This window comes from Coptis chinensis, chromosome 7 (genome assembly GCF_015680905.1).
Source record: "Coptis chinensis isolate HL-2020 chromosome 7, ASM1568090v1, whole genome shotgun sequence".
NCBI classification, from domain to species: Eukaryota; Viridiplantae; Streptophyta; class Magnoliopsida; order Ranunculales; family Ranunculaceae; genus Coptis; species Coptis chinensis.
The window spans coordinates 47650418-47677495 of NC_141462.1; the positions used below are offsets into that span (position 1 = coordinate 47650418).

General features: G+C 36.2%; 1 protein-coding gene across 4 annotated transcripts; it reads right to left on the reverse strand.

Annotated features, from left to right (window-relative positions):
- Positions 1-1014: 1014 nt before the first annotated feature.
- LOC147487744 (uncharacterized) lies at positions 1015-21172 on the reverse strand. 4 transcript variants are annotated; one of them, XM_086575273.1, is made up of 19 exons: positions 20865-21172; positions 20681-20784; positions 20502-20588; positions 20350-20425; positions 20192-20266; positions 20061-20114; positions 15374-15433; positions 15141-15257; positions 14076-14170; positions 13763-13965; positions 10382-10479; positions 9242-9345; positions 8993-9158; positions 8439-8561; positions 4716-4798; positions 2772-2913; positions 2627-2656; positions 2321-2391; positions 1015-2109 (listed from the first exon to the last, which is right to left on the reverse strand). In XM_086575273.1, exons 1-19 carry the CDS (start codon positions 20898-20900, stop codon positions 1290-1292), a joined length of 2544 nt encoding a protein of 847 aa, XP_086431399.1. In that variant the 5' UTR covers positions 20901-21172; the 3' UTR covers positions 1015-1289. The 4 variants fall into 4 exon arrangements, with proteins under 4 accessions (XP_086431399.1, XP_086431398.1, XP_086431397.1 ...); XM_086575272.1 differs by having other exon boundaries at positions 1015-2112; positions 20865-21116; XM_086575271.1 differs by having other exon boundaries at positions 2748-2913; positions 20865-21072.
- Between the last annotated feature and the right edge of the window lie 5906 nt (positions 21173-27078).

Here is a 27078-nt window from a genome sequence, read left to right on the forward strand (position 1 = left end):
GGATTTCCCCCCCACTAGATGGGAAATTAGGGTCTCCCCCCTAAATACACACAAAATTTTTTTGGTCAACCCACTTTGACTTTTTTTTTTGTGTATTTAGGGGGAAGACTCTAATTTCCCATCTAGTGGGGGGAAATCCTAATTGGCTCATCTAGTGGGGGGTAATACTAGTTAACCCTTAAATGTATTTGCAGCCCATACAGGATCCCAAGTTCGAAATGCAACACGAGCAAATTTTATGTTTTTCATTTATTCTTTGTCAGTTTAAAAACATTGGAGCACATGGATATAAAATTTGTTCTTCTACCACTCCCAACTTAGTTTAAGGACCCGAATATTGCCACCATTCCAATATCATATCGATTGATAAGTTTCTCAGGATTTTAATCTTGATTTTAGAGGTGCATTGTAGAATCCCTCCTTTAGAGGTCCTTTATAAATGGGCCGCGGTATTAGCACCCCATAAAATAAGACTAGCACCCCTTTTGAATGTTATATAGTGTCTTGAAACATTTATTTAGTGGCTTGAACAGCTTATTTGGTGACCTATATCATCCAAAAGGGTACTAGTCCCATTTTATGGGGTGTCAATACCGCCGCCCGTCCAATTGTTTCTCCTTTAACCTAACCTTTAAAATGCTGATATGCTCATCATCTAGTTTGATAGTTTGAGGGCCTCATTGGTGATGCCCTGAGACATAGCTTTGCTGAACCCGTTTCCCTTCTTCCCTACGATAGTAGGAACAGTCCTCCAAATCACACCTCCAGAAGATGTCAGAACAGCTTTAGTGTTGCACACTGACATCAACTGATCATGTTTGCCTAATCTTAACATGGACTATACACGACATCGACAGTTTAACAATACCCGTCAAGCTGATTCAATAGTAACCTGTGAGATTAGAAATCGGAAACTAAAAAACAACAACAATTCGTTCTTACTTTCTTTGGTGAGACCTTTGCACTTTCCCTATGACAAATTTCAATAATAAATTTTGCAACCGACACTGCAGAGATGGAACACTTACCTAGTCAACTAACTGAAAAAAGTGAAAAGAAAATAAGAAACATCATTCAACTACACTGATGAAACTGGGGAACCCTAAATGAGATCCGAACAATCAAACTTTAAGCAGTATCCTCCAATGACAATGATACATTTCAAACAATAACTAAACACGACCTCCATCGAGTCCCCCCTAGAAAAATGTCATACGTACACAACAGCCAGAAAAAAACTGCCATCATTGTTCCAGCTTTTGGGAGAAGACTAACCCAACAGAAGTTACTCACTGCTGAACAACAGCCACTTCTTGATCAACCCTCCAGTAGTTTGTATCATTGAACTCCAACATCCCTTCTCCATCTTCCTCGGACTTCTTTTCCAACTCCTTTGGTGTGAAGCTCCTCTTAAGAGCCCCTGCTTCTCCAACCGTCCCTTCTTTCAGGGCTTGTTCCATTGCCTTCTCTGTGCCCTCTGGTTCCACACCGACAAATTCCACATCCTCTTCAAACAATGATGGCACAGCAGCTCTACAACTTGTGTGGGTCCCAACTGATCCATTCTCAGAATCCATAGAGCTTGAAGTATCATTTGGTTCTTTGACATTACCATTTGACAAAGAGGCGGAAGTCGAACCAATTGGATCCGCAGGACCAGACAAGTCAACATCAGATCTACCATTTTCACCAAAAGCACCCGAATCTGATCCACCAACATGCGTATCTGCTGTCTCTCGCCATCCAACCCAATCGGGCAATGGCCTATCACTAACTGACTCGTTATTTTTAGCTGTATCATTCTGAGAGAAATCCTTGCAGCCAGAGGGACTTGCCTTCTCATCTGGAGAACTCATCTCTTCATCACTTTTAGAAACGTCCAAAGTAAACTCATCTGAGGAACTTGTGCCGGGCCCTGATGTACGATCAGAAGATGTGCTGTCAATCAAATCATCATCCTCACCAACCACCACCTCATCGTCACTGCTGCTGCTGCAAGCATTTGATGTTGCATTCAAGTTGATCTCACTCATCTTCTCTGAAGTACTAAGAGAGTCATTACCAATTTGTTCATCATTGAAAGCGAACCAGTTGGAATTTGTGAACAAACTGCTGCAACAAGAAAAATAAAGACCTGTCCATCATTATTAAACAAGCTATAGTATTTCTTTTTCTAAAAGAATGCAACACAACAAGTCTCGCATCTGCAAGAAGATTTTTTCCATCATGGGCAGTAAGTTCAGACTGTTCTAGGAATCAAACGAACCAAAGAAACAAAACAAAAATTACCGAAATTGCACTAAATACTTGAAAACTATACCTTTCATGGTCATCACCAAGCCTCAAAGATGAGATCACAACTTCAGCTGATTCATCATCAAAGTAGACATCCTGCATTTTTATTCTTAATCAGTATTAAGTTGATAATGACAATAAAGATTCCAACTGTGACCCTGTTTATAATCAACATTGTTGGTATTCTTGGTGTTTTAACTACTGTTCTTTTGTTCAATGTTTCTACTACGTTCCAGACAAATAACCAAGCGATATCCATATGCATATACACTATACCGAGACAGCCCTAACAATTTGCAGCCCATAAAAAAAGAAAAACTTGTAAAAGTACCTCATCATCTCGCTCAAGAGATCCACGGCCCTGTGAACAGGCAGACAGGGAAAAAATGTGTTATAAACATTACTTGTTATTTTTTTTAAAAAAAGAAAAGCAATTCATCGATTTACTTAACCAAGTTGACCTCCATACTCAATACCTCCTCCGTGTCATCGTCTTCATAAATGTTGTATCTAAAGGCCATACTCAAGTTATTAGCTAGTGCTCCAACATCGTAATCTCTCTCCTGGATGTCATCCTCATCACTATCCCTCGTCCTATCCTGCAATGCAGTTGGACGGCTGCATGGACAATAGCATAATCAAACTAAGAAATGCGAAGACAGGTGTCTGTGTGCGTATAAAAGGAAACGTCAAAGACATGTGAAAGAACTTATAGTCCATTATAATTGATAGGTATAACTAGGGCTGTCAACCAAACCGATAAAAAGTGGTTTGGGTTTTGGTATTTCGGTTTCACTTCAGTAATGGGTTCAATTTTGAGTTCCGATAAGATATTGATTTGGTTTCGGGTTTGCCCACCACCAAACCGATATGAACCCGAACCGATAAGATGGCATTTTAGTAATATTTGTGATTAATTTTGTATAGGTTTTATCAATTGTGTAGCTGATTTAGGATTTAATTGATTTTATAGTTTTCAGGTCGGTTTGGTTCAGTTTCGGATGAAATATAATATTATTGGTTCAGTTTGGTTTCGGGTACCCAATTATCTTATCGGTTCGGGTTCAGGTTCGGGTTTTCCAGAATCCGACCCAAACCGATCCATTGACAGCCCTAGGTATAACCCCGTCTTAAACTTCATACCTACCTAAGGAATTGGGTAAATACAGTCCAATATTTGAGTAACAGACTTGACACATACTAAAGGCCAAGCAATCATCTAATCTAAAAGACGCCACTTAGAACTGACAGAAAAGTCTAGTCATATTTATTTAGAATAAAATTGAAAGAAATAAAAAAGAAGGAATTGGATAAACCATGCCATATTTACTTAAACATCCAGCTTAGGCAGAAAAGAAGGAAATCATGACAGATAACAAGGCTGGTTTTTACGTAAAAAGAGATAATTTGGTATTCATCTTCAATTCCAGTTTGGATCCTTTATAGAGGAGCTCCCTATGACTCATTTGTAATTCTAGTCCCTATCTTTATTTCTTCCTAAGGTTTATGCAAGATAATAAGGTGAAATTTGTCTTCGCCACCTTAAAGGCTGTGTGAAATGAAATAGATCCCTCCCCCCCCCCCCCACCCCCCCACCCCGCGCGGAAGAAGTTGAAAAAAAAACACACAAGCAAATTAACACTTGGAAAATGAAAATGTTCCCTCCAAAGAAAAATTCACTCTAAAAGTACATATTTTAATAGCTAAAAAAAAATCACCAGTTTCAGCCAAAACTGTGGATGCAGAAGTGTTATGCTTAAGTAATAACAGTTACAAATTTCATTTCCTAGCTTCCTCCCTAAAACAGCAAACAAACACTCACAAACTGAAAAACTTCAACACAACAGATGTCGACTCCAAAAGCAAAATTACATCCAACATTGAAATTATGCGATTTTAAAGGACGTAGCCACGTGGCGCACCCTATTATAAAGTTGGCCAAAAAGATGTTAGACAACCAGAATATGCCCAGACTACCCCAAAGTTTGTCGCTACATATTGCAACCAGACGAAGAGTTCACGTAATCAACAACTGGAATAACTCGGGCCAAACAGACCCCAAATCTACGAGACGCATGGCAGAAACTAAATGGTAACTTTAAAATAGGGAATATAAGTTAAAAAATGAATAATAATATAATAAAAGACAAAAAAAACTAGAATTAGTTCCTTCTGCTCTACTAGAAGAACTGAATAGGAATGTGTGTCTTCAGCATTCTAATTAAAAACAAACGACTGAGCCCATTCGCATTCTATTGTTCAGAGAATATCATAACTGTTAGCATAACTAATCCCATTCCATTGAGATGTTTTTAGGATCTCAGATGGAGCTGTATAACCACAAATTATGCAAATTTGTGAAACCATCTATTACTTCTATAACAATTTATACACCCTAGACGGTAGGAGTAGAAACTTACCCACAAGCCCAATGGTAAACATTTTCCACATTATTGCGCTTCTGTAGAACAGTAGCTTCCCAATCGACCCATTCACCATTTTCCTGCATAAAACAAATAATCAAATCACACACGAATAAAACCAAATCTAGGGAAGAAATTTTATTCATTGCTCAACTGAGAAACCATGAACCTCTACGAATTCTCATTAGATATAAGAATCAGGTTCCCATAATATATATACACATGATTCTATAACAATAATATACTAAAATTTTATCAATAAACACAATAACACATCTATCATCAGGGGTACTTGATACGCCAACTAAGAATACCGAGCATAGCTATGGTCCACTTGCAAGACCTAGGGAGCATGTTCCATAGGTTTTGAGTCTGGGCATGTACATGGTGCGAGGAGTTATGAATAGGGATGTTGGACAATTATATACAAATATAGAATTATCAAGAAAAACTAAAATACCAAAAATATCCAAAGAGTTAGACAAGTCCTAGAATTCCCATTTAACATTATCTTTTTGTTTCGTTAAGTTCCTACTTACATAATTTGTAAGAAGAATAGCCATAATTTGTTCTCCTCCGCCCACCAGCCTTACCCAATACACCCACTGGACATAACCACGCAAAACTCTTCAAGTGGCAACTAATACCACTCGATTCAAAACTTAACCAAAATACTTTGGTATTAGGGCACTACTGTTGGAGTTCGTGGGGTTGTAATGTTTGATGTTTCTTTTTGCATTGTAATGTTGGAGGCCTCTTTTTTTTTGCTGATCGGTAAATAGATATATTTTATAAATATATGAAACAAAATAATACAGTTAGGTTAGGATGAGGTATCCAAACCAATACAAAAAATCTCCTCTGAGAATAAACTGAAAATGAAAAACTAAAGATTACAAAGATCCAATCAAAACATAAGAGACTCCCATCTACACACAAAATACTCAAAGGGAATATTCTGCATCTCTTCATCAACCTTTGTCCAGAAAAGAGAAATCCCTTGATAGACATCACTACCTTCTCCGTTGTCGTCTCAACTCCCTCAAAAAGTCTCTTATTCCTTTCCAACCAAATGCCCCCCATCACTGCAAATGGTATCATTCCCCAAATACAACGTCACTTTTGAGAATGGACATTCAAGAACCAAGAAGCTAATACCTTTTTCCCCGAATTAGGGAACACCCAATAAACATTTGACAAATACATAAAATGGTTCCAAACCCGCCAAGAGAAAAGGGGCAAGAAATGAGGGTATGGTTCACCGATTCACCATTCGATAAACAAAGAGGGCAAAAATTGACAAGATGCTCTTTGAATTGTCTTCTCCTAAGGTTATCTACTGTTAATATTCTACCCAAAGAAGCACACCAAACAAAAAAACGCAACCTTCGAAGGAACTTTGGAACCCCAAATAACATTAAAAGGGAAAAATGGAGAATTTACCCAGCTAGGAGAGAGGGTTAGAGAGTGGAAAACAAAATAACAAGAACTGATACAAAATCTTCCCTTCTTGTCAAAAGACCAAAGACGTTTATCTTTTTCTGGCCTCACCAAAGGAATAGAATCTAGTTTTTTTGTGAGAGCAGCTACACTCACAATATCCCTGTTAGTGAGAGCACATAGAAAACCCAGATCCCACACAATACTACCACTATTCCTCCTCATGAAATCACAAACTGGACGATTCTTAAAGTCAGATACAACATATAACCTTGGGAAGACCCGAAAGAGAGGTTGCTCATCCACCCATACATCCCTACCAAAAACGAAAGCTCTCTCTATCTCCTAACTCAAATCTAATAAAATTATGGAACAATTCCATAACTTTTAAAATGCATTTCCACACCCCACAACCATATGATATCTTCACCTGACCACTAGCCCACCCAAACCGAAATAGATAGAGAGAGAGAGATGAAAAGTAGTTGCATCGATGCAGCTCATACCAAATAGCACTGGGGAAAACTTCAAACTCTTTGGTTGCAAATGTACGTCCCCCTGCATAGAATGCTTCACACCGGTACAAAGAATATGAAAAAATTGGACTCCGTAAAACATTTGCTTTAATTCCCCCCTCTTCAAAAAAAATATTTACTTTTACATATGCAAAAGCAAAGGGAACCGTCCAATGGGAGCTTCCTCAAGGAGATACAAGAGACCCTACATAGATCGATCATATCCTGCCAAACCATGATCTTAAATACTGCAGTGCCTGACTTCCCCTGGAAGCTAAATTATGGGCTACAGAGTTTACAGTTCAGCCCAAACTAGAAGAGTAAAAGTAAATGTCGCGAGCGACAGTCGTCGCTCACTTGAATAGATACCAAGTTTGCTGATTCAAAGCAGAAGAAAATACTGGCAATCTGTGGGGATCGTTACTTTTCCCCGATACGTACTTATCTTCTTGGATGCGTCAAAGCAATTCTATATGTACTTTTCCGCTATGTACTTTTCAGATATGCACTTATCTATGACTGAAGAATAACATACAATAGATAAATGCTCACCGGTAATAATTCGTGCAGTATGTAATGAGGGAGACATAACATAAAGTGCAAAACCAACCAAGCATGAAAAGTAAATTAGTTCAAAGAACATCTTGAATGTGCGCCGTTGTAGGTAGCTTATAAAATAGAATGTGGGAATCAAGGAACGCCAATTTACTACTTTATCTTATGGTTTCAGCCCAAGTAAAATGGACTTCATATTCTAAAAAAAAATCTGTGTCGCACACGGACATGTGTATAAGATTTCAAACTAGGGTAACAGGTAACTATACCCTAAAAGACAAGAAAATAATCTATCGACATTGTTACAACTCCATTATATGCCACTGTTATAGTTATTTATTTGTAGGGAGGCGCTTTGTAAGGACTTGAGCCCAAGAATTAATTTTGTAACTAAAGAATACGAGTAGTTTTCTTTTCAATTAGCTGTGTCCCTTGTCCTAATTCATATAGGTCGCCGTGTCGGGCACTGCATCCGTGTTGGAACAGACACGGGTATCCATGTTAATGTGACTTAGGTTTCAGCATTTGTACATCATCTAGGTCTATCAAACCTTATTAAATACATCCATAATAAGATATTCTTAAAGTCCCATTACTCCTGGGCTTATAAACAACCTACAAAACTAGTGCTTTGCATAGCAACTATATTCTTTTAGAACTTTTATAAAATGTGTTTCAATGGTAGTAAAAGTGAAATTATTTATTCAAACAGATTTTCGATGACAACCAAAAAATTACCCGATTTGAACAGGAATCTAAACAACTTCACCCCACCCTTAACAAAACATTTTTTTATGGACAGTGTTCTGAAAAACCAATTTCATTCTGAAATCTCGATAAGGTTACAAAAATCCTTATGTGAATAAGGAAAGCAGATTTTCGAGATGGACATTCCGTCTGCTGCTCCACTTGCATTAAATGTTGACCTCTGAGAAACCTAACAGTTTCTGCTAGTGTTTCCTTGGCACTGGGGGTCCAAACTAGGGCCAACCAAAAAATTGATTTTATAACTCCACAGCAAGAGGATGCTACTACAGCTAATCCCACCAAGTAGACAATAAATAGTAAAAATTCTGCACTTGTGCAATGACTTGAACCAAAGGATGAACCTTCTGGAGCAGTCAGCATTCATTTCTGTTCTTTATCCATTTCAAGGATACTCCAAAAATCAAATAATCTTACATCAAGATGAATTTAACTTGTTACAAACCTGTAGGTATGCCTGAATTTGGGTATTGCCATTTCCTAGTTGGATAAGTTTGTTAGAAATTCGTGTAATGTGCCCAAGGTTGCCTGCTCGGGGTGCCTGCCTTCCAGAAGAGGAGATTGTTGGCTGCCAGATATGAAAAATAGCTTGTTACCACCATAAACACAATCTTTGGATATACATGTTTGTATAAAAATATGAGATCTTTGTAAATGGTTTAATGAAATCTGCCACATAGCTTGAAAGTGAATCTCAATTGTAAGCTCCTTTGCTTAATAAAGAGCTAACAGAAAGTTGATGTGGGAGGTTATTATTTAGTAGTGACCACATCTTTACATCATTTCAGGTTGACAATAAATGCTAAATGACAGAAAGCTAAGAGAAAGTATCACTCAATTTAACTGTATTCCCCAACACTTAGTTCTTTCAAAACCATAACTTCAATTAGATAGAGGCGAAAAAAGAAAGAAATCAAAAAATAAAGATAACGAAAAAAAAAACGATATAGCCAGAGTTGTGTTTCAAACTCTTAAATGAGTTGCTCTAGTCTAAAGTACCTTATTTACATCAGTGGAGAGAACGGGATGACTGTCTGTTTGGAGAAATTTTCCAAGTAAATTACACTCTTGGAAGAGATGATCAACAATACAAGAATTCTTGCTCTCCAAGCAGGAATTTATTATACTCTCTACAAGGTGATGCAATGCGTTATGGAATGGATACCTGCATACATTGTAAAAAACAAAGGAAACTATAACCACTAACCTCAAGGGAACTGGTCTGAAATGAAATAATGATTTACTTACTCAAAAAAGAGATCTAGAATTCTCTTGATCACACCCACGCGAACCAGTTCTTTCTCAGCAAGTTCATTCTGAGTCCTCAACACCACGGCAAAAAACTCCACAATCTGACAGATAGGAATAGACATTTAGAGAAGACTGTGATAAGAAGAAGAGGAGAGGGAGGAGGAGGGGGGGGGGAGAGCACTAAACACAATGCACACTATTTCACTATCACAAGAACTGGAAAACAAGTAAATGAAGGTTGATAACTGGTTAAAACAGTTAAAACCCAGTCAAGTCAATTTTATCAGTAACATACATAAGAAGGAAGGGCTTCAAGAGAATACAAACTGAAATTACAATGAATAAGATACTGCAAACGCCAACGCCTTGGCGGGCCTCGCCTGCTATAAAGTCCACCCATGACCTGCCCAGCAGCAGTGGTGCCACTTAGGCAGGCGCCTTTTGTAAGGTGGGGCAGTTTGTAAGGCGGGAAAGGCATTTAAAATTAAAAACAACTTTAAAAAATAAAAGCACAACAGAAGAAAACTTGGAAAGAAACCCAAAACTATTCAGGCAAAAAAAAAGAAACCCACTTTAACCAACTGAACTGTGAAAGCTGTGCATAGTACGCATGATTTACCACTATGTAATTTGTACGACACTCAACACTATTACTGTTTAAAAATTTATGAAATACGATTTCTGGCTACAAGAATATATTCATGGGTAAACAAACTGCAAGAAATGTTTTTTTCTTTTTTTTTCGTGATGTAGACATGTAGTATATGTTACTGTAAAAGTTAAGATTTTTTGGTACAAACTGAATGATTTCACTATCACACACGAGATGGTATAACGTACTAATATCTCAAGAAACAAAGTAATTGGAGTTTGACAGTTCGTTGAAGCCATCAAAACACAACCACTCGATTACATCAGAAACTTACCTGTATTCTACTCGGACATTGTAAGATTGAAGAATGGTTTCAGGTCTACATATTATCAACCTTAATAATAGGTTAGAGAGGTCTACCAATTCTCCAGAAGTCCAGAGTATAAATTTTGGATTGTAACCAAGCTATATTTTCCAACTGAAATTAAAAATTATTAAATAAATAGCCAAACTACAGTAACTCATTACGTAGAGTGAGGATGTACCTTCAAGCGATGCTTCCCGAGAGGAGGCCTTAATTCACCATATGTGGTCGGTAAAATCTTCTCGTCAGAAGAGACATTCAGAAGCATAAGGAAATCACCTGCATGAAAACATAGCGGCCAAATTGTTAATGCTATTAAACATTCCAAGATAAAAAACTACTTTTGCAGCATAGGTTCAGTAAAAAGATGGTGATCCCTGATTGTAAACACAAACTACAGCAAAAGAACACAAATCAGGTTTCAGTTCATGGTGGATGCTTGCAATGAGCATAAAACGGCAAATATCTCCATTACCATAAACTTAAGCAAAGTACGTAACAATTTTAGCAAGCCAATATAAAATTTCCCAGTTCACAAATTCAAGTCGGACACAATATTATGTTATACAAGACATCTGGTGTTACAATGAACTAGTGAAGACGTTTATCCTCGGTTAAATAAAAGAGATATAATGAGTTAATAACAAAATGGTAAACATTACACCCAAAGGTGGAAACCTTAACATAGAATGAGGCTATGCATACAAAGTTCTGCTAACAACATCACAATCGCACGCCCAAGTGTTTAACCAACAGACTGAGGCTTACTCCTTGAGGCGCGCCTTAGGCCTTTTGGGAGATCAGCACACTGAGGCTTAAGATTTAATAAGAGAGTAACACAGGACACAAAAAACTTGCGTTTTTCCCAATTTTTTTCACTTTTTCTTCTCACAACCACCCTTAATCTTTGTTCAAAGGACAAAATAACCTTATCCATATGGAAAATTGTTCAATTTCAATAAAAATTAAAGTTAAGCTTTCTTTTGCAATTGAGGCGTGCCTGAGGCTTAAGCCTCACAGAGGCAGAGCGCCTTGAGGTTGAGATGTGTTTTATTCTTAATCTTGCGCACACCCCACTCATTACAATACTATACTATCCCACATAAAAAAAAAAAAAAAAAAACACACATAAAAATACAAAAATATTAAAATAAAAATCAAGAAATCACAAATTCAAAAGTGACACGGAACTAGGATAGGATCCATATCCTTCCTTTGATCCACAAAAAGCACACACGTTGACAATGTCCAAAACTTTAGCAATAAGAAAATCTATGGTTAGTATACGCCCAATAGATTAGTATACATAATAATAGATATATAAGCTTATTGCTAAAACGACTAGACATTGTGAACGAGTGTCCCTAATGTGGCAATATCATTCACTTCAACCACTCCATACACGTTGGACTTTCCCAAAGTAATTCTCAATCCGGAAGCCATCTCGAAGCACAAAAGAAACTATATAAGGCTTGTGACTATCCCTCAAAGTTTTGTCAAAAAACAAGAGAGAGAGAGACTTTCCCACCAAGGCCCTGAACAGTGTATCATTTGCAAGTTGCAAATGAGAAATGGACAAAGCATCAATCTTTGGAGCGACCTTGAACCCATCTAGGCCTCAATGCTCAACCAACATAAATGCCATATCACCAGCACCTTTGTCACCAATATAATGACGAAAGGAGATAATGGGTATCAATGTATGGCGCTTTATGTTTTTCAAACAGGTAAAGCAAGCAATAACAACCTGTAACAGGAAGATCATCATAAAGATATAATGATGTGATCCAATTGGCGGAAGTTTCGACTAATCGATCAAACATCAATTTAATAGATAAAACCCTAAATTACAATTAGGGGAAGGGGGATAAACCCTAAAAGCCTCAGCTTTTAACACTTTTTCATTAACCAAAATCCAATTTCTAATCTATTACATGCACTTGTTTATAAGATAGGGTTTGCGTGACAACAAAGCCAACGAATAGTCTAATGACACGTGAACCAACTACTAAAATATATAAAAACCTAAGTAACATGGACACTTCATATTCTTTAAAAAAAGTCCATGTCAGAGACAGACACAACCAACTACTAAAATATATAAAAACCTATGTAACATGGACACTTCATATTCTTAAAAAAAAAACTTCGTGTTAGAGATAGACACACGGACACGCATGTCGGACACATAGGACACATTATGCACACGATTTCAAACTAGAGTTTCTATAATACCCTTAAATAATGAGAAAATAATATATTAACATAGTTAGAACTCCATAATATGCCACTTTCATAGTTATTGTAAGGAGGCACTTTGTAAAGTCTTGAGCCCAATACTTAGTTGGGTAACTAAAGAATAGTAACATGTTCTTTTTAAATTAAATGTGTCCCCGTGTCGGGTACTCCTTATCCATGTCAGACACCAACACGTACCCGTGTCAAAGTGACTTGGATAAAAAACAGTAAGAATAATAACTTAGACTTGAGCTTGAATTGGACAGGTCCACTCCACTACACATTCCCATCATATGAACTCCATTTTTCCTTTGTCCTTTTCTTAGCCAATAGAACTACAGAGTTGAGAGTTCATATGTGATGTAAAAAAAGAATAGAAAGGAAGCAAGATCAAGAATCTATCACAGTAATACACCACGTCCAACCCATTTTACATAGCCAGCCAATAAGGCATCTTACTCGAACACTCAAAAAGTAAACAGGAATGCTTCATTGCTTTTCCATATGATAAGTGTGAAACATCAACAAATCTGAAAATCTAGTGTGTTCAGACCATAGGGGAAACTTTCACCCATAAACCACAAGATAAGAGCATACAAGGGAAAACTGTACAACACTCAAGAATGATTTAATGGGGAAATACTATATAGGGAAGACACGACGACTATTTATACGAGTGAAAGTTCTTGAAATTGGTGAAGAATTCCTTTGTATACTTCTTTTTATAATGGTTTATCACTGAATGCAATCAATCACACCCCTGTTCTGACTCCACTTCACATCCCCATTTATGAAAAGCAGAGTCAAGCAAAAAGGCTAAAAGCAACTTAAAATGTTTCCATCTAAACTAAATAAAAATAGCATGGCAAAATAAATCATATAAACAATAACTAAAGAAACACCAACAACGTCACCACCCTGTAGATACTAAGTTACTTTTTTTTAAAAGGACCCACAAACTTATCATGGAATAAAGGCCAACCTTACTCCACGTACGGATTGACACATTTCACAATACTGTGATCCAGGGGTAAGACAGCTAACATACAGTGAGCTTATAAGATAGCCTGATATATATAAGAAAACCATTAAACACATGACACACTGTTCAACTTATCAAGATTAGAATAATGTTATAGACCATAGATGGTGAGACACGCTTTCACAATACTATCAATCAGAATAAACAGGTATTTAAAAAAAGGGTGACGTAAGTTTAAACCATGACATATGCTTGTAGCCCTTGTAACTTTGGTCAAGAAAACTTAATGAAGAAACACATCACGTAATTTGAAACTGATTTAACTGACTAGTCAAAACTTACCAAGTTTTGGAAGCATAGCACTAACAGTCTCAGGATTGACAGTGACAGGTGACTCGTACAGATGTTGGTTCCGAATGGAATGAAATAAGGGAGAAGCCAAACTTTTAGGATCCATCAAAGAAATACAAACAGACAGTGAGTGCACAAGGCCAGATCTTGATTGTGAATCTTCTAGTGCATGAGCAAATATTCTTGCAACAAAACTGCAAATAAGTCAAATAAAGAAATAACCTTTCAGCCTATATGCGTTTCAGTACAGCAGAAAACAAAAATTCGGATTTTGTCAGCCTATAAAATAACGCAAAATGAAAACCTTGGTGTAGAGAGTTTCGAAGCCAGAGCAGATGGAGCATTTTGAGTAATAGCGCAGAGCGTTTCAGCTGCATTAGCATGAACTTCTGGAGGATTCTGACCATGTGAGAGAAATCCGTCAGGAACAAAAAAGATAAAAGATCTCAGCAGTAAACAAGCCAGAACTCAGAAACTCAAAGCACATCACTCAATCTACACTTCTGACAATTATGAAAGGTAAACCATAGTAAATCATGGTTAAAGAATAAAGTAACACGGGATTTGTGAGTAAACATATACTATGAATTATAGTTACAGTGACCAATGACGTTTGTTTATGAATGCCATGACGAGATGTGACAATACCAGCTTAGTGTTCGGCATCCAATCAAAGCGAAGCTATTTTTTGGCATTTTTCTTCCAAAAAGGGCATAGTTTGTCACAATTTTGAATAGATGCTGCTACTGAGGAGAGCACAGTGGCCAAACTGAAGGTTTTTTGGAAACTATGCTTTGAATTAGAAACATACATTTATTACACCTATCAATGATGGGACTAAGATATATTCTCACTTCTAATAGATGATTAATTATCATAGATATTTTATATTTCCTCCAGAGGAACGTGTAAAGAAACTGTTCACGTTGATATATCTTTTTCATCACATCTCCCCAAAACATTTTGACCCATTCTAGGAAAGCCCACAAAATGCCAAACTGAAAGATCCAAACATAATTTCATCATCAACCCAAAATGCAAAACAGTTAGCATCACACTTATTCTATATACTTCTTCCAGTTTTTGATGATCTCTCCAGATAAGAAACGCATAAAACACTACGCATCCCACTCAGTCACTGACCATAACCACGGATATATCTTTCAAAGTTAACAATTAGAGGGGGGAAAAAAGGGTAAAAGTAGAGTCTAGGAAAAATATGCAAAAGTAGATATATTTCTCTATCAATGATGCCTACAGAATGTTGATGTTCTAATGCAATAGAGAAATCCCTCAAAACAGTTAAACTTGTTAGCACCAATTTTAGCTAATGAATTAATGCAAAATAACATACAATCTAGATGCTTACAGATGGATTCAATTTATCAACAATCATTTCCAGCAGATTGCTATTAGCTAACCACTGCATCACATCCATAAAATTGGAATAGACATGATCATCAGCACCAACAAGACGAACCAAAACCTGTGCAAAGAGGGTTTTCATCAGGGAATGTAACCTTTACAAGATTGAATCCAAAATCTTAAATGGAATGGATAACATGCCAGACATTGATCAAATCTTGTTGATAAATTACTGACCTCCATGATTGATGTGATTCCTATCAAATCAACTAACTGCTGGATTACATCCTGATGGGCCTGATAAGAATCAACTTGGTAAGTAATGCAAGTTTAAGAAGCACAAAGACAGATGAAACAATCCCATATCAAATTTAACCCCTGCCAGAGTGAAAGAACTTTACTACTATAACTGATGTTAAAACATAAAATATGCACCCATAAATCAACCCCACAAGATCCAGGAACAAAAGGAAAGACGGAAAATAGCTCATTACAAATTTATGAAGCAGCACTGACACCCATAAAAAGGGGCTATACTTACGTAATGATTAGGGTAAAATATTTGGATGTGGTGTTATTTCTTAACTATATATTTTTCAGCAAACCTATTGCATTTATCAACAACTTTACTATTCACCAACTGGAGTATATATTAAGATGAACTACCGCACAACAGATAAAGATACTGCACAGTTTCACATTCCAATGTCTAACATCTAAACTCATCAAAATCGAATGAAAATCAAAATACATACAAAGTCATAGCTTCAGCGTTCATCCTTAATTTAAATCAGCTGAAACCAATTTGACATTATTTTACCAAATAGGTAAATCCAAATAAAAAGTTCATTAAATCAAATTTCTTGCAATAGATCTATAAATACACCCAAGTCCACAGAGTCATAAACTTATGAGTTGAATGCTTTTGAAAGTTCATACTGTCCATAACTTTTGAAATTTTGACAGAACTCATTTGGCTTTTGTAAGGGAGACTGGGTGGTCTGTTTGCAGTCTTAGTTTTCTCTCGGTCTCACTTCAATCTATTAGCTCTATGTTGTCCTTTGGTTTCCATCCCTTTCTCTTACATACATGGTTTGAATTCCCTTCACTTATACAAGTGATCCCCTCTCCCACATCCTCTTCTTTCCTTGGAGAAGCATACCAGCTTGTCAGCAAAAATAACAAAACATTTCAGGGATGAAAAATAACAATATTGATAACAAATATATATATATATATATATATATATATATATATATATATATATATATCAAAATGTGATTGTTGGTCAGTGAGTTGAGATATTTTCCAGCAATTTTATTGAAATACGGTTAGTATATGCATGAAATATCTTTACATTGGAACATATTACTATATAGTTAAATGCTGCTTGCATGTGTGTTGATATGCATGCTATAATCTTCAGACAGTTTCTCCAAAAAATCTGGCTACCTAAACATTATCTCAATCGTTTGCCCCAAAAGGTATTCCCTTCTCAGTTAACTTCTTTAGCATAGAGAATATTAACTGCCAAAGGATCTTATTTGGCAGCATTACTATGCAAATCATAACAAGATATAAGGTGATGACCTGATATATCTCATTTGCTTTTATTGAATATACGTAGTACTATAAAAAAGCTAATGTTCACTCATGACAGGAAGACCATCTACAGTAGATTAGTTCTGCGGGTGCTTACTGCAAATGCTATTGATTGGAAAAAAGAATCAAGATGCATCGCGAAGGGAATGATGTAATACAGCAGTTTAGCTAATGTCCTAGCCAGATCGAGAATTCTAAAGCATATCTTGGCCTATGGGTGAGCATATGATAAGACTGCATTGCCCTTACTCACGTGAGCAACTTGCATTTTCATCATGGATACGCGTGCCTGGTCTCTTTCTTGGCATATGACTCTTTTCGAAACTTCCACAGATGCTACAAAACCAAGTCCTGGTTGATCCGTCCTGTTCAAGTGGTCCCTTATGCCAATGCTTGTCTTGCCACTGATCTTCTATGCAGCCAATTGTAATACCAAATTTTGTGTATGTATAAACACCACATTAGCTATGGACTATGGACCTGTATTTCCTTCACTATATTTTTCAGTGATAAATAAAGTACGTAAAGTAGATTCAGTACTTTGCAAAAATTCATTTTGATACTAGTGGAGTATGTACCATCTAAAACTAGTTTTGCTTCTCTATACCTCACTTCTGGTTTGAAACTTTCTCCACCTATATCAACCTAAGGAGTTTTTTTCTCTATTTTTTCGAGTAAGATTTGGGATTAGACAGACCCCTACCAACATTCATGTCTCAAATATATCATTCCTTCTTTATCCTTCTCTACAATTTTCATTAGTTCCATAACTAGGGGAGTCATAAAAAAGCTACACTCATTTTCATATTCTCGAATTGCTAAATAAACAGCAACTCTATTGGATTCCCTCAACATGTATGAATCTCACTCTTGTCAATCTTCTTGATGTGCCTTGAAAAGATGCAGTAACATTGCAGCAATCCCATCATGCTAGTTCCTTGTCTTTGAGTATTTGAATTGCTCTCGTTGAATCTGAGGCAGCACGATGAACCATGCTTTTGACCGATCAAAGATTGCTTGCACCACTGATCATTTAACTCCTGAACTTCTAAAGCTACTATACCTGGCCATCTGAGTTTCTAGCAAGTCCCTTATTACCACAGCATCTGACATTGCACAATCAGTATTCAGCTTGACACTCCCATCCCCAGGTCTGGTCCATATGCACTCCTTCAAGTTAGTTGCTTTATATTGCAATTTCGGTCCCAATATATCAACCGATTCCCTTGCTTGCTATGGGTTCTCAACTGTTGCCAGTTATCTTTGAATATAATAACCCTAAGGATATCCTTACTCTTTCTTGTCCTAGCTTACAAGCACAGTACCGATTCCCAGCAAACTGGCATCTCATTCCCAAATCTATACAGCCCTCCAAAGAAAAAGAAAAGAATAGAACTTCCTTAAAGAAATTCTTAATTTTGCGGGATAATAACCTTTGTCCACAGCGGAAAAAATCTCCTTTCTGAAGCTGCACTATCGCAACAATCTGATTTGTAGAAAATAGTGGTGAGGCATACAACTTCCATGCAAATATATAATCATGGAGTTCTTAGGTTTTGCTCCTCATAAATAATGCATCATTAGGGTTTGGCCCTCAAAAAAATTTCAAGGCTTGGCCCCTTTTTTTATTAAAAAAAAAAAAGCAAAACCAGACAAGTATTTTCATAATACCTACGTGAAGGGGCCGAAATCTAAAATACTGAATTACTAGAAGGGCAAAAGACTTGTTTTCCTCATGGGGCAGTGCTCCAATTTAAAATTAGTCAAATCATCTTCCCAGGGAGTTCTACCGTTCTAAGGCACTCCCTAACGCAAGTTCGGAAGTTGGGTCCTACTACTTTCTTCTTTCAGTCAACTCACGTCGGATTCCTCCTCTAATTCCCACCATTATCTTCATTCATACCAAAACCATCATCAACCCGTTTCTTTCTCCACAATATTTTAACTTCCAAGGCATGGAAATGGATATAGATGGAGATTGGAGACTCGAGGAGCAGTAGCTCCTCCAACTCGAACGAAGAAGATGATGTGAAACAGGTGGAATCCTTGCAAAAAGCCTTGGCAGTCAATCTATCCGAGCAAGTAAACGGACACTTATTCTTATCCATTTTCTCTCTCTAATTGTTTGTTTATTAGACCAAATGTGCAGAAAACTGTGTTTGAATCACACAAGTGACTGATTATTAATTGATACTAGCCTACAGTAACTCGGGGATGTCGACAAACTGTGTTGTGCAAGGGTTTCAATGAGTCAGCTCTTCCCTTTAAGCCCTTCCGTGTGGCAAGACTGGGCCAAGGACAAAGCTTCACTCCTCACCACCTCTTCTTTTTCATCTAATTTTGTTGGAGGGATGACCCAAGGGAAAATTTAGGTCTCCAGTCCTTTCTGTAATTCAGTATTTTAGGTTTTGGTCCTTCATGTGGGATGCACATGAGGGTATGTAGACCATTACAAAATGTTTTCCTTTTTTAATGAAAAAGGGAGCAAACCCTGAAAAAGAACCAGAAGTCTACACCCTATGTCAAACTAGTTACAATGAGCAAAACCTAAAACCCCCTATAATCATTGTTTGTTGGGTAAGTTATATCTATCGCCTTAAGAAGAGTATTTGTTTGTAATTCCGAATCAAGAAAAAGTGGCTGTTGAAACCAGAAGCGTTCAGTTTACCATGGTCATAAAAAGCCTCTCACCTTGATACCCAACTCTTCTATAAAGCACCTACTTAATAAATCATAAACGCATGTGCCATAGTAACAGTTACAATAATGGTAACAAAAAAGAGCAACTATATAATATCAACAAATTTACAAACTAGAATAATAGTTACAAATATACATCATATAATAGTAAGCTCAACACCATAATACAACTAGGTACCACTCAAAACAATCTAGAACAATATAAATCACATCTTCACATGGATACTAATATACTAATAGAGAGTTCAGATTAGTTGGTCTGCACGAATAGTAATAAGAAAGCCGTCTCCCTGAATCCAAGTGCCTTCATATTGCCTTCTCAGACACCAATAAACGTATGTTATATTGACAAAATTATAAGATAGGAATGATGTTGACATATCACGAACGATATTTACACCATTTTAGAAATTAAAGTACGGAGTCGATCTACGTTTCTCCAAGCAATTTCCATTATTTCTTCTGGGGACAACATACAATAGCAATCCTGATAAATATCATACTTCTAATAAAGTGCCTTCAGAAATCAAAATCATTCTCATAGAGTTGTTATAAACAAGGGAATACGTTAATAGCAACGAATTCTACGAAAAAGGGTGTTCAACTTAAAGCAATAACTTACTTCAACGTAACTCATAAGCTGGATCGTCTTTCGCAACATAAGGCATACAACAACCTAGAAGACCAAAATAAATCCGTCAACCAAATAAACATTAGAAGTAAAATATTTGGTTTCTCCCTATGAGGTTATACCTTGCTGAAGTAGCCAGCTAGCATAGTGCTATGAGAATGTTTTGGTTCCAAGAAAGAGAAGAGCAAGTTCATTAACTGCAATTGAATGATTGAGATAGAAAATTAGTGAAATAATTATGACAAGAGATAGAAGGAAGAAAGGAAGTTGAGAGTATTACCTCATCTTCCTCTACCAAGGTTTTAAGGATAACATCAATCTCACAGGTAAATATCTCGCAGGCGATGAAGGGAAACCTAAGAAGAAGCAAATTAGTAAAAAGTTTCATTGAATTTTGATCCTGTAAAAGAAAAGAGAGTTGGAGTAATGTACTTGAAAGCTCGTTTGTTATCAGCATCTTCAGGAGCTTCTTCCACAATATACCGCACTAACTGCTCTACCTGAGCTCTATCCCGAAAACTAAAAACAACAAGCACAAGAGATCTGCATAAACATTTTCCATACATACATACATACATGAGTATATAAACCTAGTTTGATAAAATGATTACAAGTTAACTAGACGACTGTTTAGAGCTTTGCATTCTTGAATAACTTCGTCCTCGTCTAGAAGCTCTTCCAAACTAAATTCATCCTTGTCTAAAATTGCTTCCACCTACAAAATTAATTTCCTAAAAATCAAGAATTCAATTCGAATAATAAATAAATCAATATATAAAGTCAAAGAAGGTTTACGGGTGAGGCAGTCAGCGAGGACATGTGCCAAAACATCTTTCAAATCTCTCTCTCTCACTCTCTCTCTCTGAGTGAACAAACCTAGAATAAAAATGAAGGCTGCCTCTCTCTCTCGGCACACACTTTTCTTTTTTCTTTTTTTTTCTTTCTTTTTGGTTTTAGTAAAAGCCGCAAAATCGCTGGAGCGGCGATGTAGGCTATGTATGTTAGATGGCAAGAGAGAAGAAAAAACTGATTTTCTTTCTCTCTCTTACTTTTGGAAGTCGACCACTCGACCCAAATGCCCACATACGCACCGTCCTTGAGCCATTTTCTAATGTGAGGTGAGTCACTTCTGTTTATGTGCAGCATACGACGGGTTCATTTTTGCTGCAATTTTTCCAATGCTTAGTTTGCTTCCGGTCCAGTAAGAAACCTCCACCTGTCAATAAAAACGGACCCAAAGCTATTCCGTTTCTCACTCTTTATTCCCACCCAAAGTCAATTTTCCTTTATTCTTAGTACTGCCCACTGCTACCCTATAACCCTATACTAGCCTAGCACAACATGACAAAACTAAAACATAACAAAATAAAATAAGACAAAACAAAAAATAAATTAGTTGGAAAGAAAATAGAATGACTTAATTTTTTTTTTTATATAACTAGCATTTCTGTTCTACAGTTCAAGGCCAAAAATATCGGCCGATATATATCAGTGATATTTTTGATATATATCATTACAAAATGATATTTTGACCGATTTAAAAAAAAAGAGAAATATCTCCTATATACCGATATATGTATGGGTTTTGGTTCAATATTTTGCCCGATATGGAAATATTGGGCCATGCTCTGATCTATAATAACATCATATATGCCAATGTGTTAAGGCCATAGTTCGTTATTTCTAACGGAATCTCGGAATTCAATTGAATATTTTGGTTTTTGAAAAAATTGAAATTTTATGTTAAGGGTCGAAAAAATGCATATTTCAAAATCTACTCGGGATATACTCGAATACCTTCCGAAATCCCAGTTTTTGAAAAATTTGGGATTTCAGCAATTCTGAAATATTTAACTATACCTTAACCATGGTTTAAAATTTCGGAATTTGTGGAATTCCGACAACTTTAAAAACTATAGTCTCGGTTTTTGAAAAATTTGGAATTTTAGCAATTCCGAAATATTGAACTGTGCCTTAACCATAGTTTAAGAATTCGGACAACTTCAAAAACTATAGTTAAGGATGTCCAAATGGGTACCCGACCCGGCCTAAATCTGACTTTTCGGGTTTTGAACGGATATCGGGTTACCCGAACCCATACCGGTTTTCAGCGGGTCGGGTTCGGAGTCGGGTATTTTGTTAAGAAGTGTGACCAAACCCTATCCTAACCCTATATTTCGGGTATCCATCGGGCTCGGGTTCGGATTTTAGATAGGATAAAGCCCGGTATAAATGAATAAATAAAACAATAAGAAACTTTATTTATATATCTACAATTTATTTCTTCTTCGGCTATCCACCAATCCTTTAAACAAAATAAAATTTCTAATGAACTTGGAAGTAATTATCATCTATCTTTCGGACATAATTATTTGATATGATTTAAAAAATAGATAGACTCGGAATGAACTATAGACACGTGATCACGTGCAATTACTGAAAAAATTGGAAATCCCGACATAATTTTTTTTCATAATCCAATATATTAAATAACTCATCATTGTAAACATGAATGAGATCATAATCCAAATATTTCTCTAACTCATTCTTTTATATGAAATTAGTAGTATGTAATTGAAACCGGATTTGGGGTTCGGGTTCGGTTTTGGGTTTTTTAGCCCTTTTAACGGGTTTAGGGCTAAATTATCGGGTCGGGGTCGGGTCAGTCTAGGTTTAAAGAGTGTGACCAGACCCTACCCTATGTATTTCGGTTTGGGTTTGGATTTGGGTTTTGTCGGTTTGGGCGGGGTTCGTCGTCGGTATTTTGTTCGGTTTTGGGCGGGTTTTAGGGCAAAATGGACATCCCTAACTATAGTCCGATTTTTGAAAAATTCGGAATTTCAGCAATTCCAAAATATTGAACTATGCCTTGACCATAGTTTAAGATTTCCGACAACTTCAAAAACTATAATTCTAATCGGGTCATCGAGTATATTCCGAGTAGATTTTGAAATATATGAGAAAAATTCAGAATATGAATTTTGAATTTTTAGACCGTAACCTTAATTTTTCGATATCTCTAAAAATCAAAATATTTGGCAGAATTCCGAGATTCCGTTCGAAATCAAGAACTATGATCATATCGTTTCTAGCTTATTCTTTTTATTCGGAAAATTTTTACCATCTTTTTTCATTTGAGTTTGATATGAACAATTGAATATCAAACTTGACTTCGAGTTTAATATGGGGCTCAAGCTCGAGTTGTTTTGCACTACGAGTTCGAGTTCAAGCACAAACTCAAACGAGTCGGATATTACAATATAATACTGATACTTGTTGGATATTATTATTTTAAAAAAAAACTTAAATAAAGGGACTCTTGCAAATGAGTTTGTTTTTTAGAGTAGGGTTTGCAATTGCAAAGGAACTCGTAGTGCACTTTGTAGCGCGATTGTCACCTCTCTCGTTGTAATTTGATTATATATCAATATAATATTAATTAAAGAAAAAAAAAAAAAAAAAAAAATGTTAAATTGGTCAAACCAAGCCCAAAGGTCCTAGTCCAATTGACCAACCCTAGTTGAGAGTCAAAATTTGAGACTTGTTACATGCCTCCATTTTCAATTTTTGATACTTAATTATTATTAATTTTTTCTTGTAGTATCACTTATAATAGTTTTTTCTTGTAGTATCACTTATAATAGTTTGAGACTATAGTTTTTGAAGTTGTCGAAATTCTTAAACTATGGTTAAGGCATAGTTTAATATTTCGGAATTGTTGAAATTCTGAATTTTTCAAAAATCGGGACTATAGTTTTTGAAGTTGTCGGAATTCTTAAACTATGGTTAAGGCATAGTTCAATATTTCGGAATTGTTGAAATTCTGAATTTTTCAAAAATCGGGACTATAGTTTTTGAAGTTGTCGGAATTCCATAAATTCTGAAATCTTAAACCATGGTTAAGACATAGTTCAATATTTCGAAATTGCTGAAATTCCAAAATTTTCAAAAATCGGGATTTCGGAAGGTATTCGAGTATATCCAGAGTAGATTTTGAAATATGCAATTTTTCGACCCTTAATATAAAATTCTAAATTTTTCAAAAACCAAAATATTCAATTGAATTCTGAGATTCCGTTCGAAATAACGAACTATGGCCTTAACACATTGGCATATATGATGTTATTATAGACTGTAGTATGGCCCAATATTTCCATGTCGGGCGAAATATTGGACTCCAAAAAACCAGTACATATCGATATATATGTGACATTTCTCTTTTTGGTAAATCAGTCAAAATATCATTTTGTAATGATATATATAAAAAATATCACCGATATATATCGGCCGATATTTTTGGCCTTGGACTGTAGAACAGAAATGCTAGTTATACAAAAAAAAAAAATTAAGTCCTTCTATTCTCTTTCCAGCTCATTCAGTTTTTGTTTTGTCTTATTTCATTTTGTTTTTTTTTCAGTTTTGTCATGTTGTGCTATACTAGTATAGGCTAGCAGGGGCAGTACTAAGAATAAAGGAAAATTGACTTTTGGGTGGGAGTAAAGAGGGAAAAACGGAATGAGTTTTGGGTCCGTTTTTATTGACAGGTGGAGGCTTTTTACTGGACCGGAAGCAAACTAACCATAGAAAAATTGCAGCAAAAATGGACTCAGCATACGACCGACCCATTGCCACATAGGATCACCATTATTATTATTTACTAACACCTCCCCTCATTTTCCTATAACTATCTTCTTCAACCACAAAAATAAATTTAGTCGTTTTGACGGAAAAAGAAAATAAGTCTAAATAGGTGCGTGGTTTAACTCCAAGAAAATAAGGTTGAGTTGGTTCAAAAATTAGTCCAAAGAAACGCAAATATAAAGGGAGATCTTAGACATACCCAACAAAACACTCTCGTATCCCATAACTAACATAAATTTTTGAAATACCCCAATAACTGCCTAAATCCAATAATATCTCCCAAATAAATTTGAGATATTTTCAATAGGGGCACAAAATAAAATAAAAAAATAAAAATAACAACACTCTTTTTGGTATCCGCCTGTTTTGAGTGAAAGTTTCTTTCGCACTATTTTTCTTCGTAAACGCACTCTTTTTCTTCGTAAACCCAGAGTTTCTCTAAAGCTAGACTATAAAAGAACTCGTGGATGATCTTATAGAAGAAATACATTTGCTGTTTCAAGTCGTATACAATATTACTTTCTAATTTCTATGTAAACATCTTTCCAATTTTTCCCAGCAAATCATTTTGTGGTGTTTTGATATAACTTGTTTTTTTTTCCGGATCTTTTGGGCATTTTCGATATACCTCGAGGCAGTTGCAATTCTTCCCCAATTAGTTTTGCTACAAAGAAGCGGAAATGTGGATAATCTAACAGGGGCAATACATATTCTGCTTTCGCAATCTTTGTTTTCTCTTTGATTTTGCATATTTGTATGTAATTTAGTGAGTTTATCCTCCCTGAAATATTTCTATCCATTTTTATTTATTTGTATTTCGTTTTTCTGCTTTTCTTCTCCAGTCTCCCCACATTTTGATTAATGGAAGCTGGTTTTTGAATTTTTCATTAAATTTTGTGAGCTTTTTGTTGTTGTGTGTTCAGTCATTTGATATTATACCCTGTCAAAGAGATGGGTATTGTTGGTGCAATAAAAAATATAGTTCAGATGTGGAGAAGTCTAGTTTTTTCGATACAAACATTTTATAGATGGATTTATAATTATGCCTTAGTCTTGGTTGCACTATTTTTCTTATGTACTGTATATAGATTTTTCCCATCTGTGCTAAGATTTTTTATTTCTTCTTCCCCTATTTTTATCTCATCTTCTTTGTTCCTTTAAACATACTTTTAAGTTTGGTAGTCCCAATAACCCTAAGGAAGAGAAGAGGGTCCATGCAATGTCATCTCTCGAATGGTCGGGGATATAGAGAAAGATGACAGATATTTTGTAGAAAGTCGTGCGAGGAAGAGAAGTGGCGTAAAAGAAAGAGCATTAGAAATTGGTAGTTTTCCCATTGGAGGCAAGGTTTTAAGTAGTAAGGATAAAAGGTGTCATTCTCCACTAAGCCTTATGAAGGTTTCATCGGAAGAACGGTCGGGATTGAGGGCGACCTCTAGAAATTCCTCGAGAATGGCGTCGATGGCTTTGAAGTGCAAATCAATCGGGCGATCTTTGAGAGTTCAAATTTTGGTTACGATCAAGCAACATGTTCCTCTCCGATACTCCCTCGGCCGATCTACTTCCGATTGATTGATGAGAATGATCCTTTGTTAGATCCCAAATATCCTCGGCTTGCCCGTACCTCTACGGATGAATTTGATACTACTTTGGATTGTTCGGATAGATCCCTTGATGGGAGTGCGATTCAAACCGAGAACCATGAAGAAAAACATGAGAATGAAGAGGATGGAGCTAAATTTGTATTCTCTTGGGAAGAAGGCGATGAGAAGAATCTAATGGATCTTGGGACTTCGAAATGGAGCATGATCAACGATTAGAGAAACTAATTGCCAAGGGAAGAGCAAGGCAAAACTTCACAAGGTAGTGGAGAAGAATCTAATAGACTTTGATAGCAATGACGCTCCAGTTCATATTCCATCCATTACAATGGTGAAAAACAACCCTTTTGAGGTTCCATACAATTCCGGTATGCTTGACGGCTTACCACATTTCTCGCTTACGCTCCTTCGTTTTAGTCGAGAGGAAATCCTTTTGATATTCCTTATGACCCAAGAAGAAAACCCAATCTCACCGAGGATAGTTTTCATCAAGAATTCATGTCGGTATTTGAGGAAAGATATGTACTTAGCGGGCATGAAAGCTTTAGTTTGGGACCTTCGTTCATGGGGGACTTAAGCAAAGAGAGAAACAACACTAAATTTGACCCCCTACTATGCATTTGAAGCATCACTTTGCATGCAGTATTCCAGATTACATGAGAAATTAGGTGAAAAAGTAATATCTGGACTGGTTTCTGTCCCAGAGTCTGAATCACCATCTCCTCCTACTGATCAAGAAATTTACATTGCACAAACCGAACAAATTT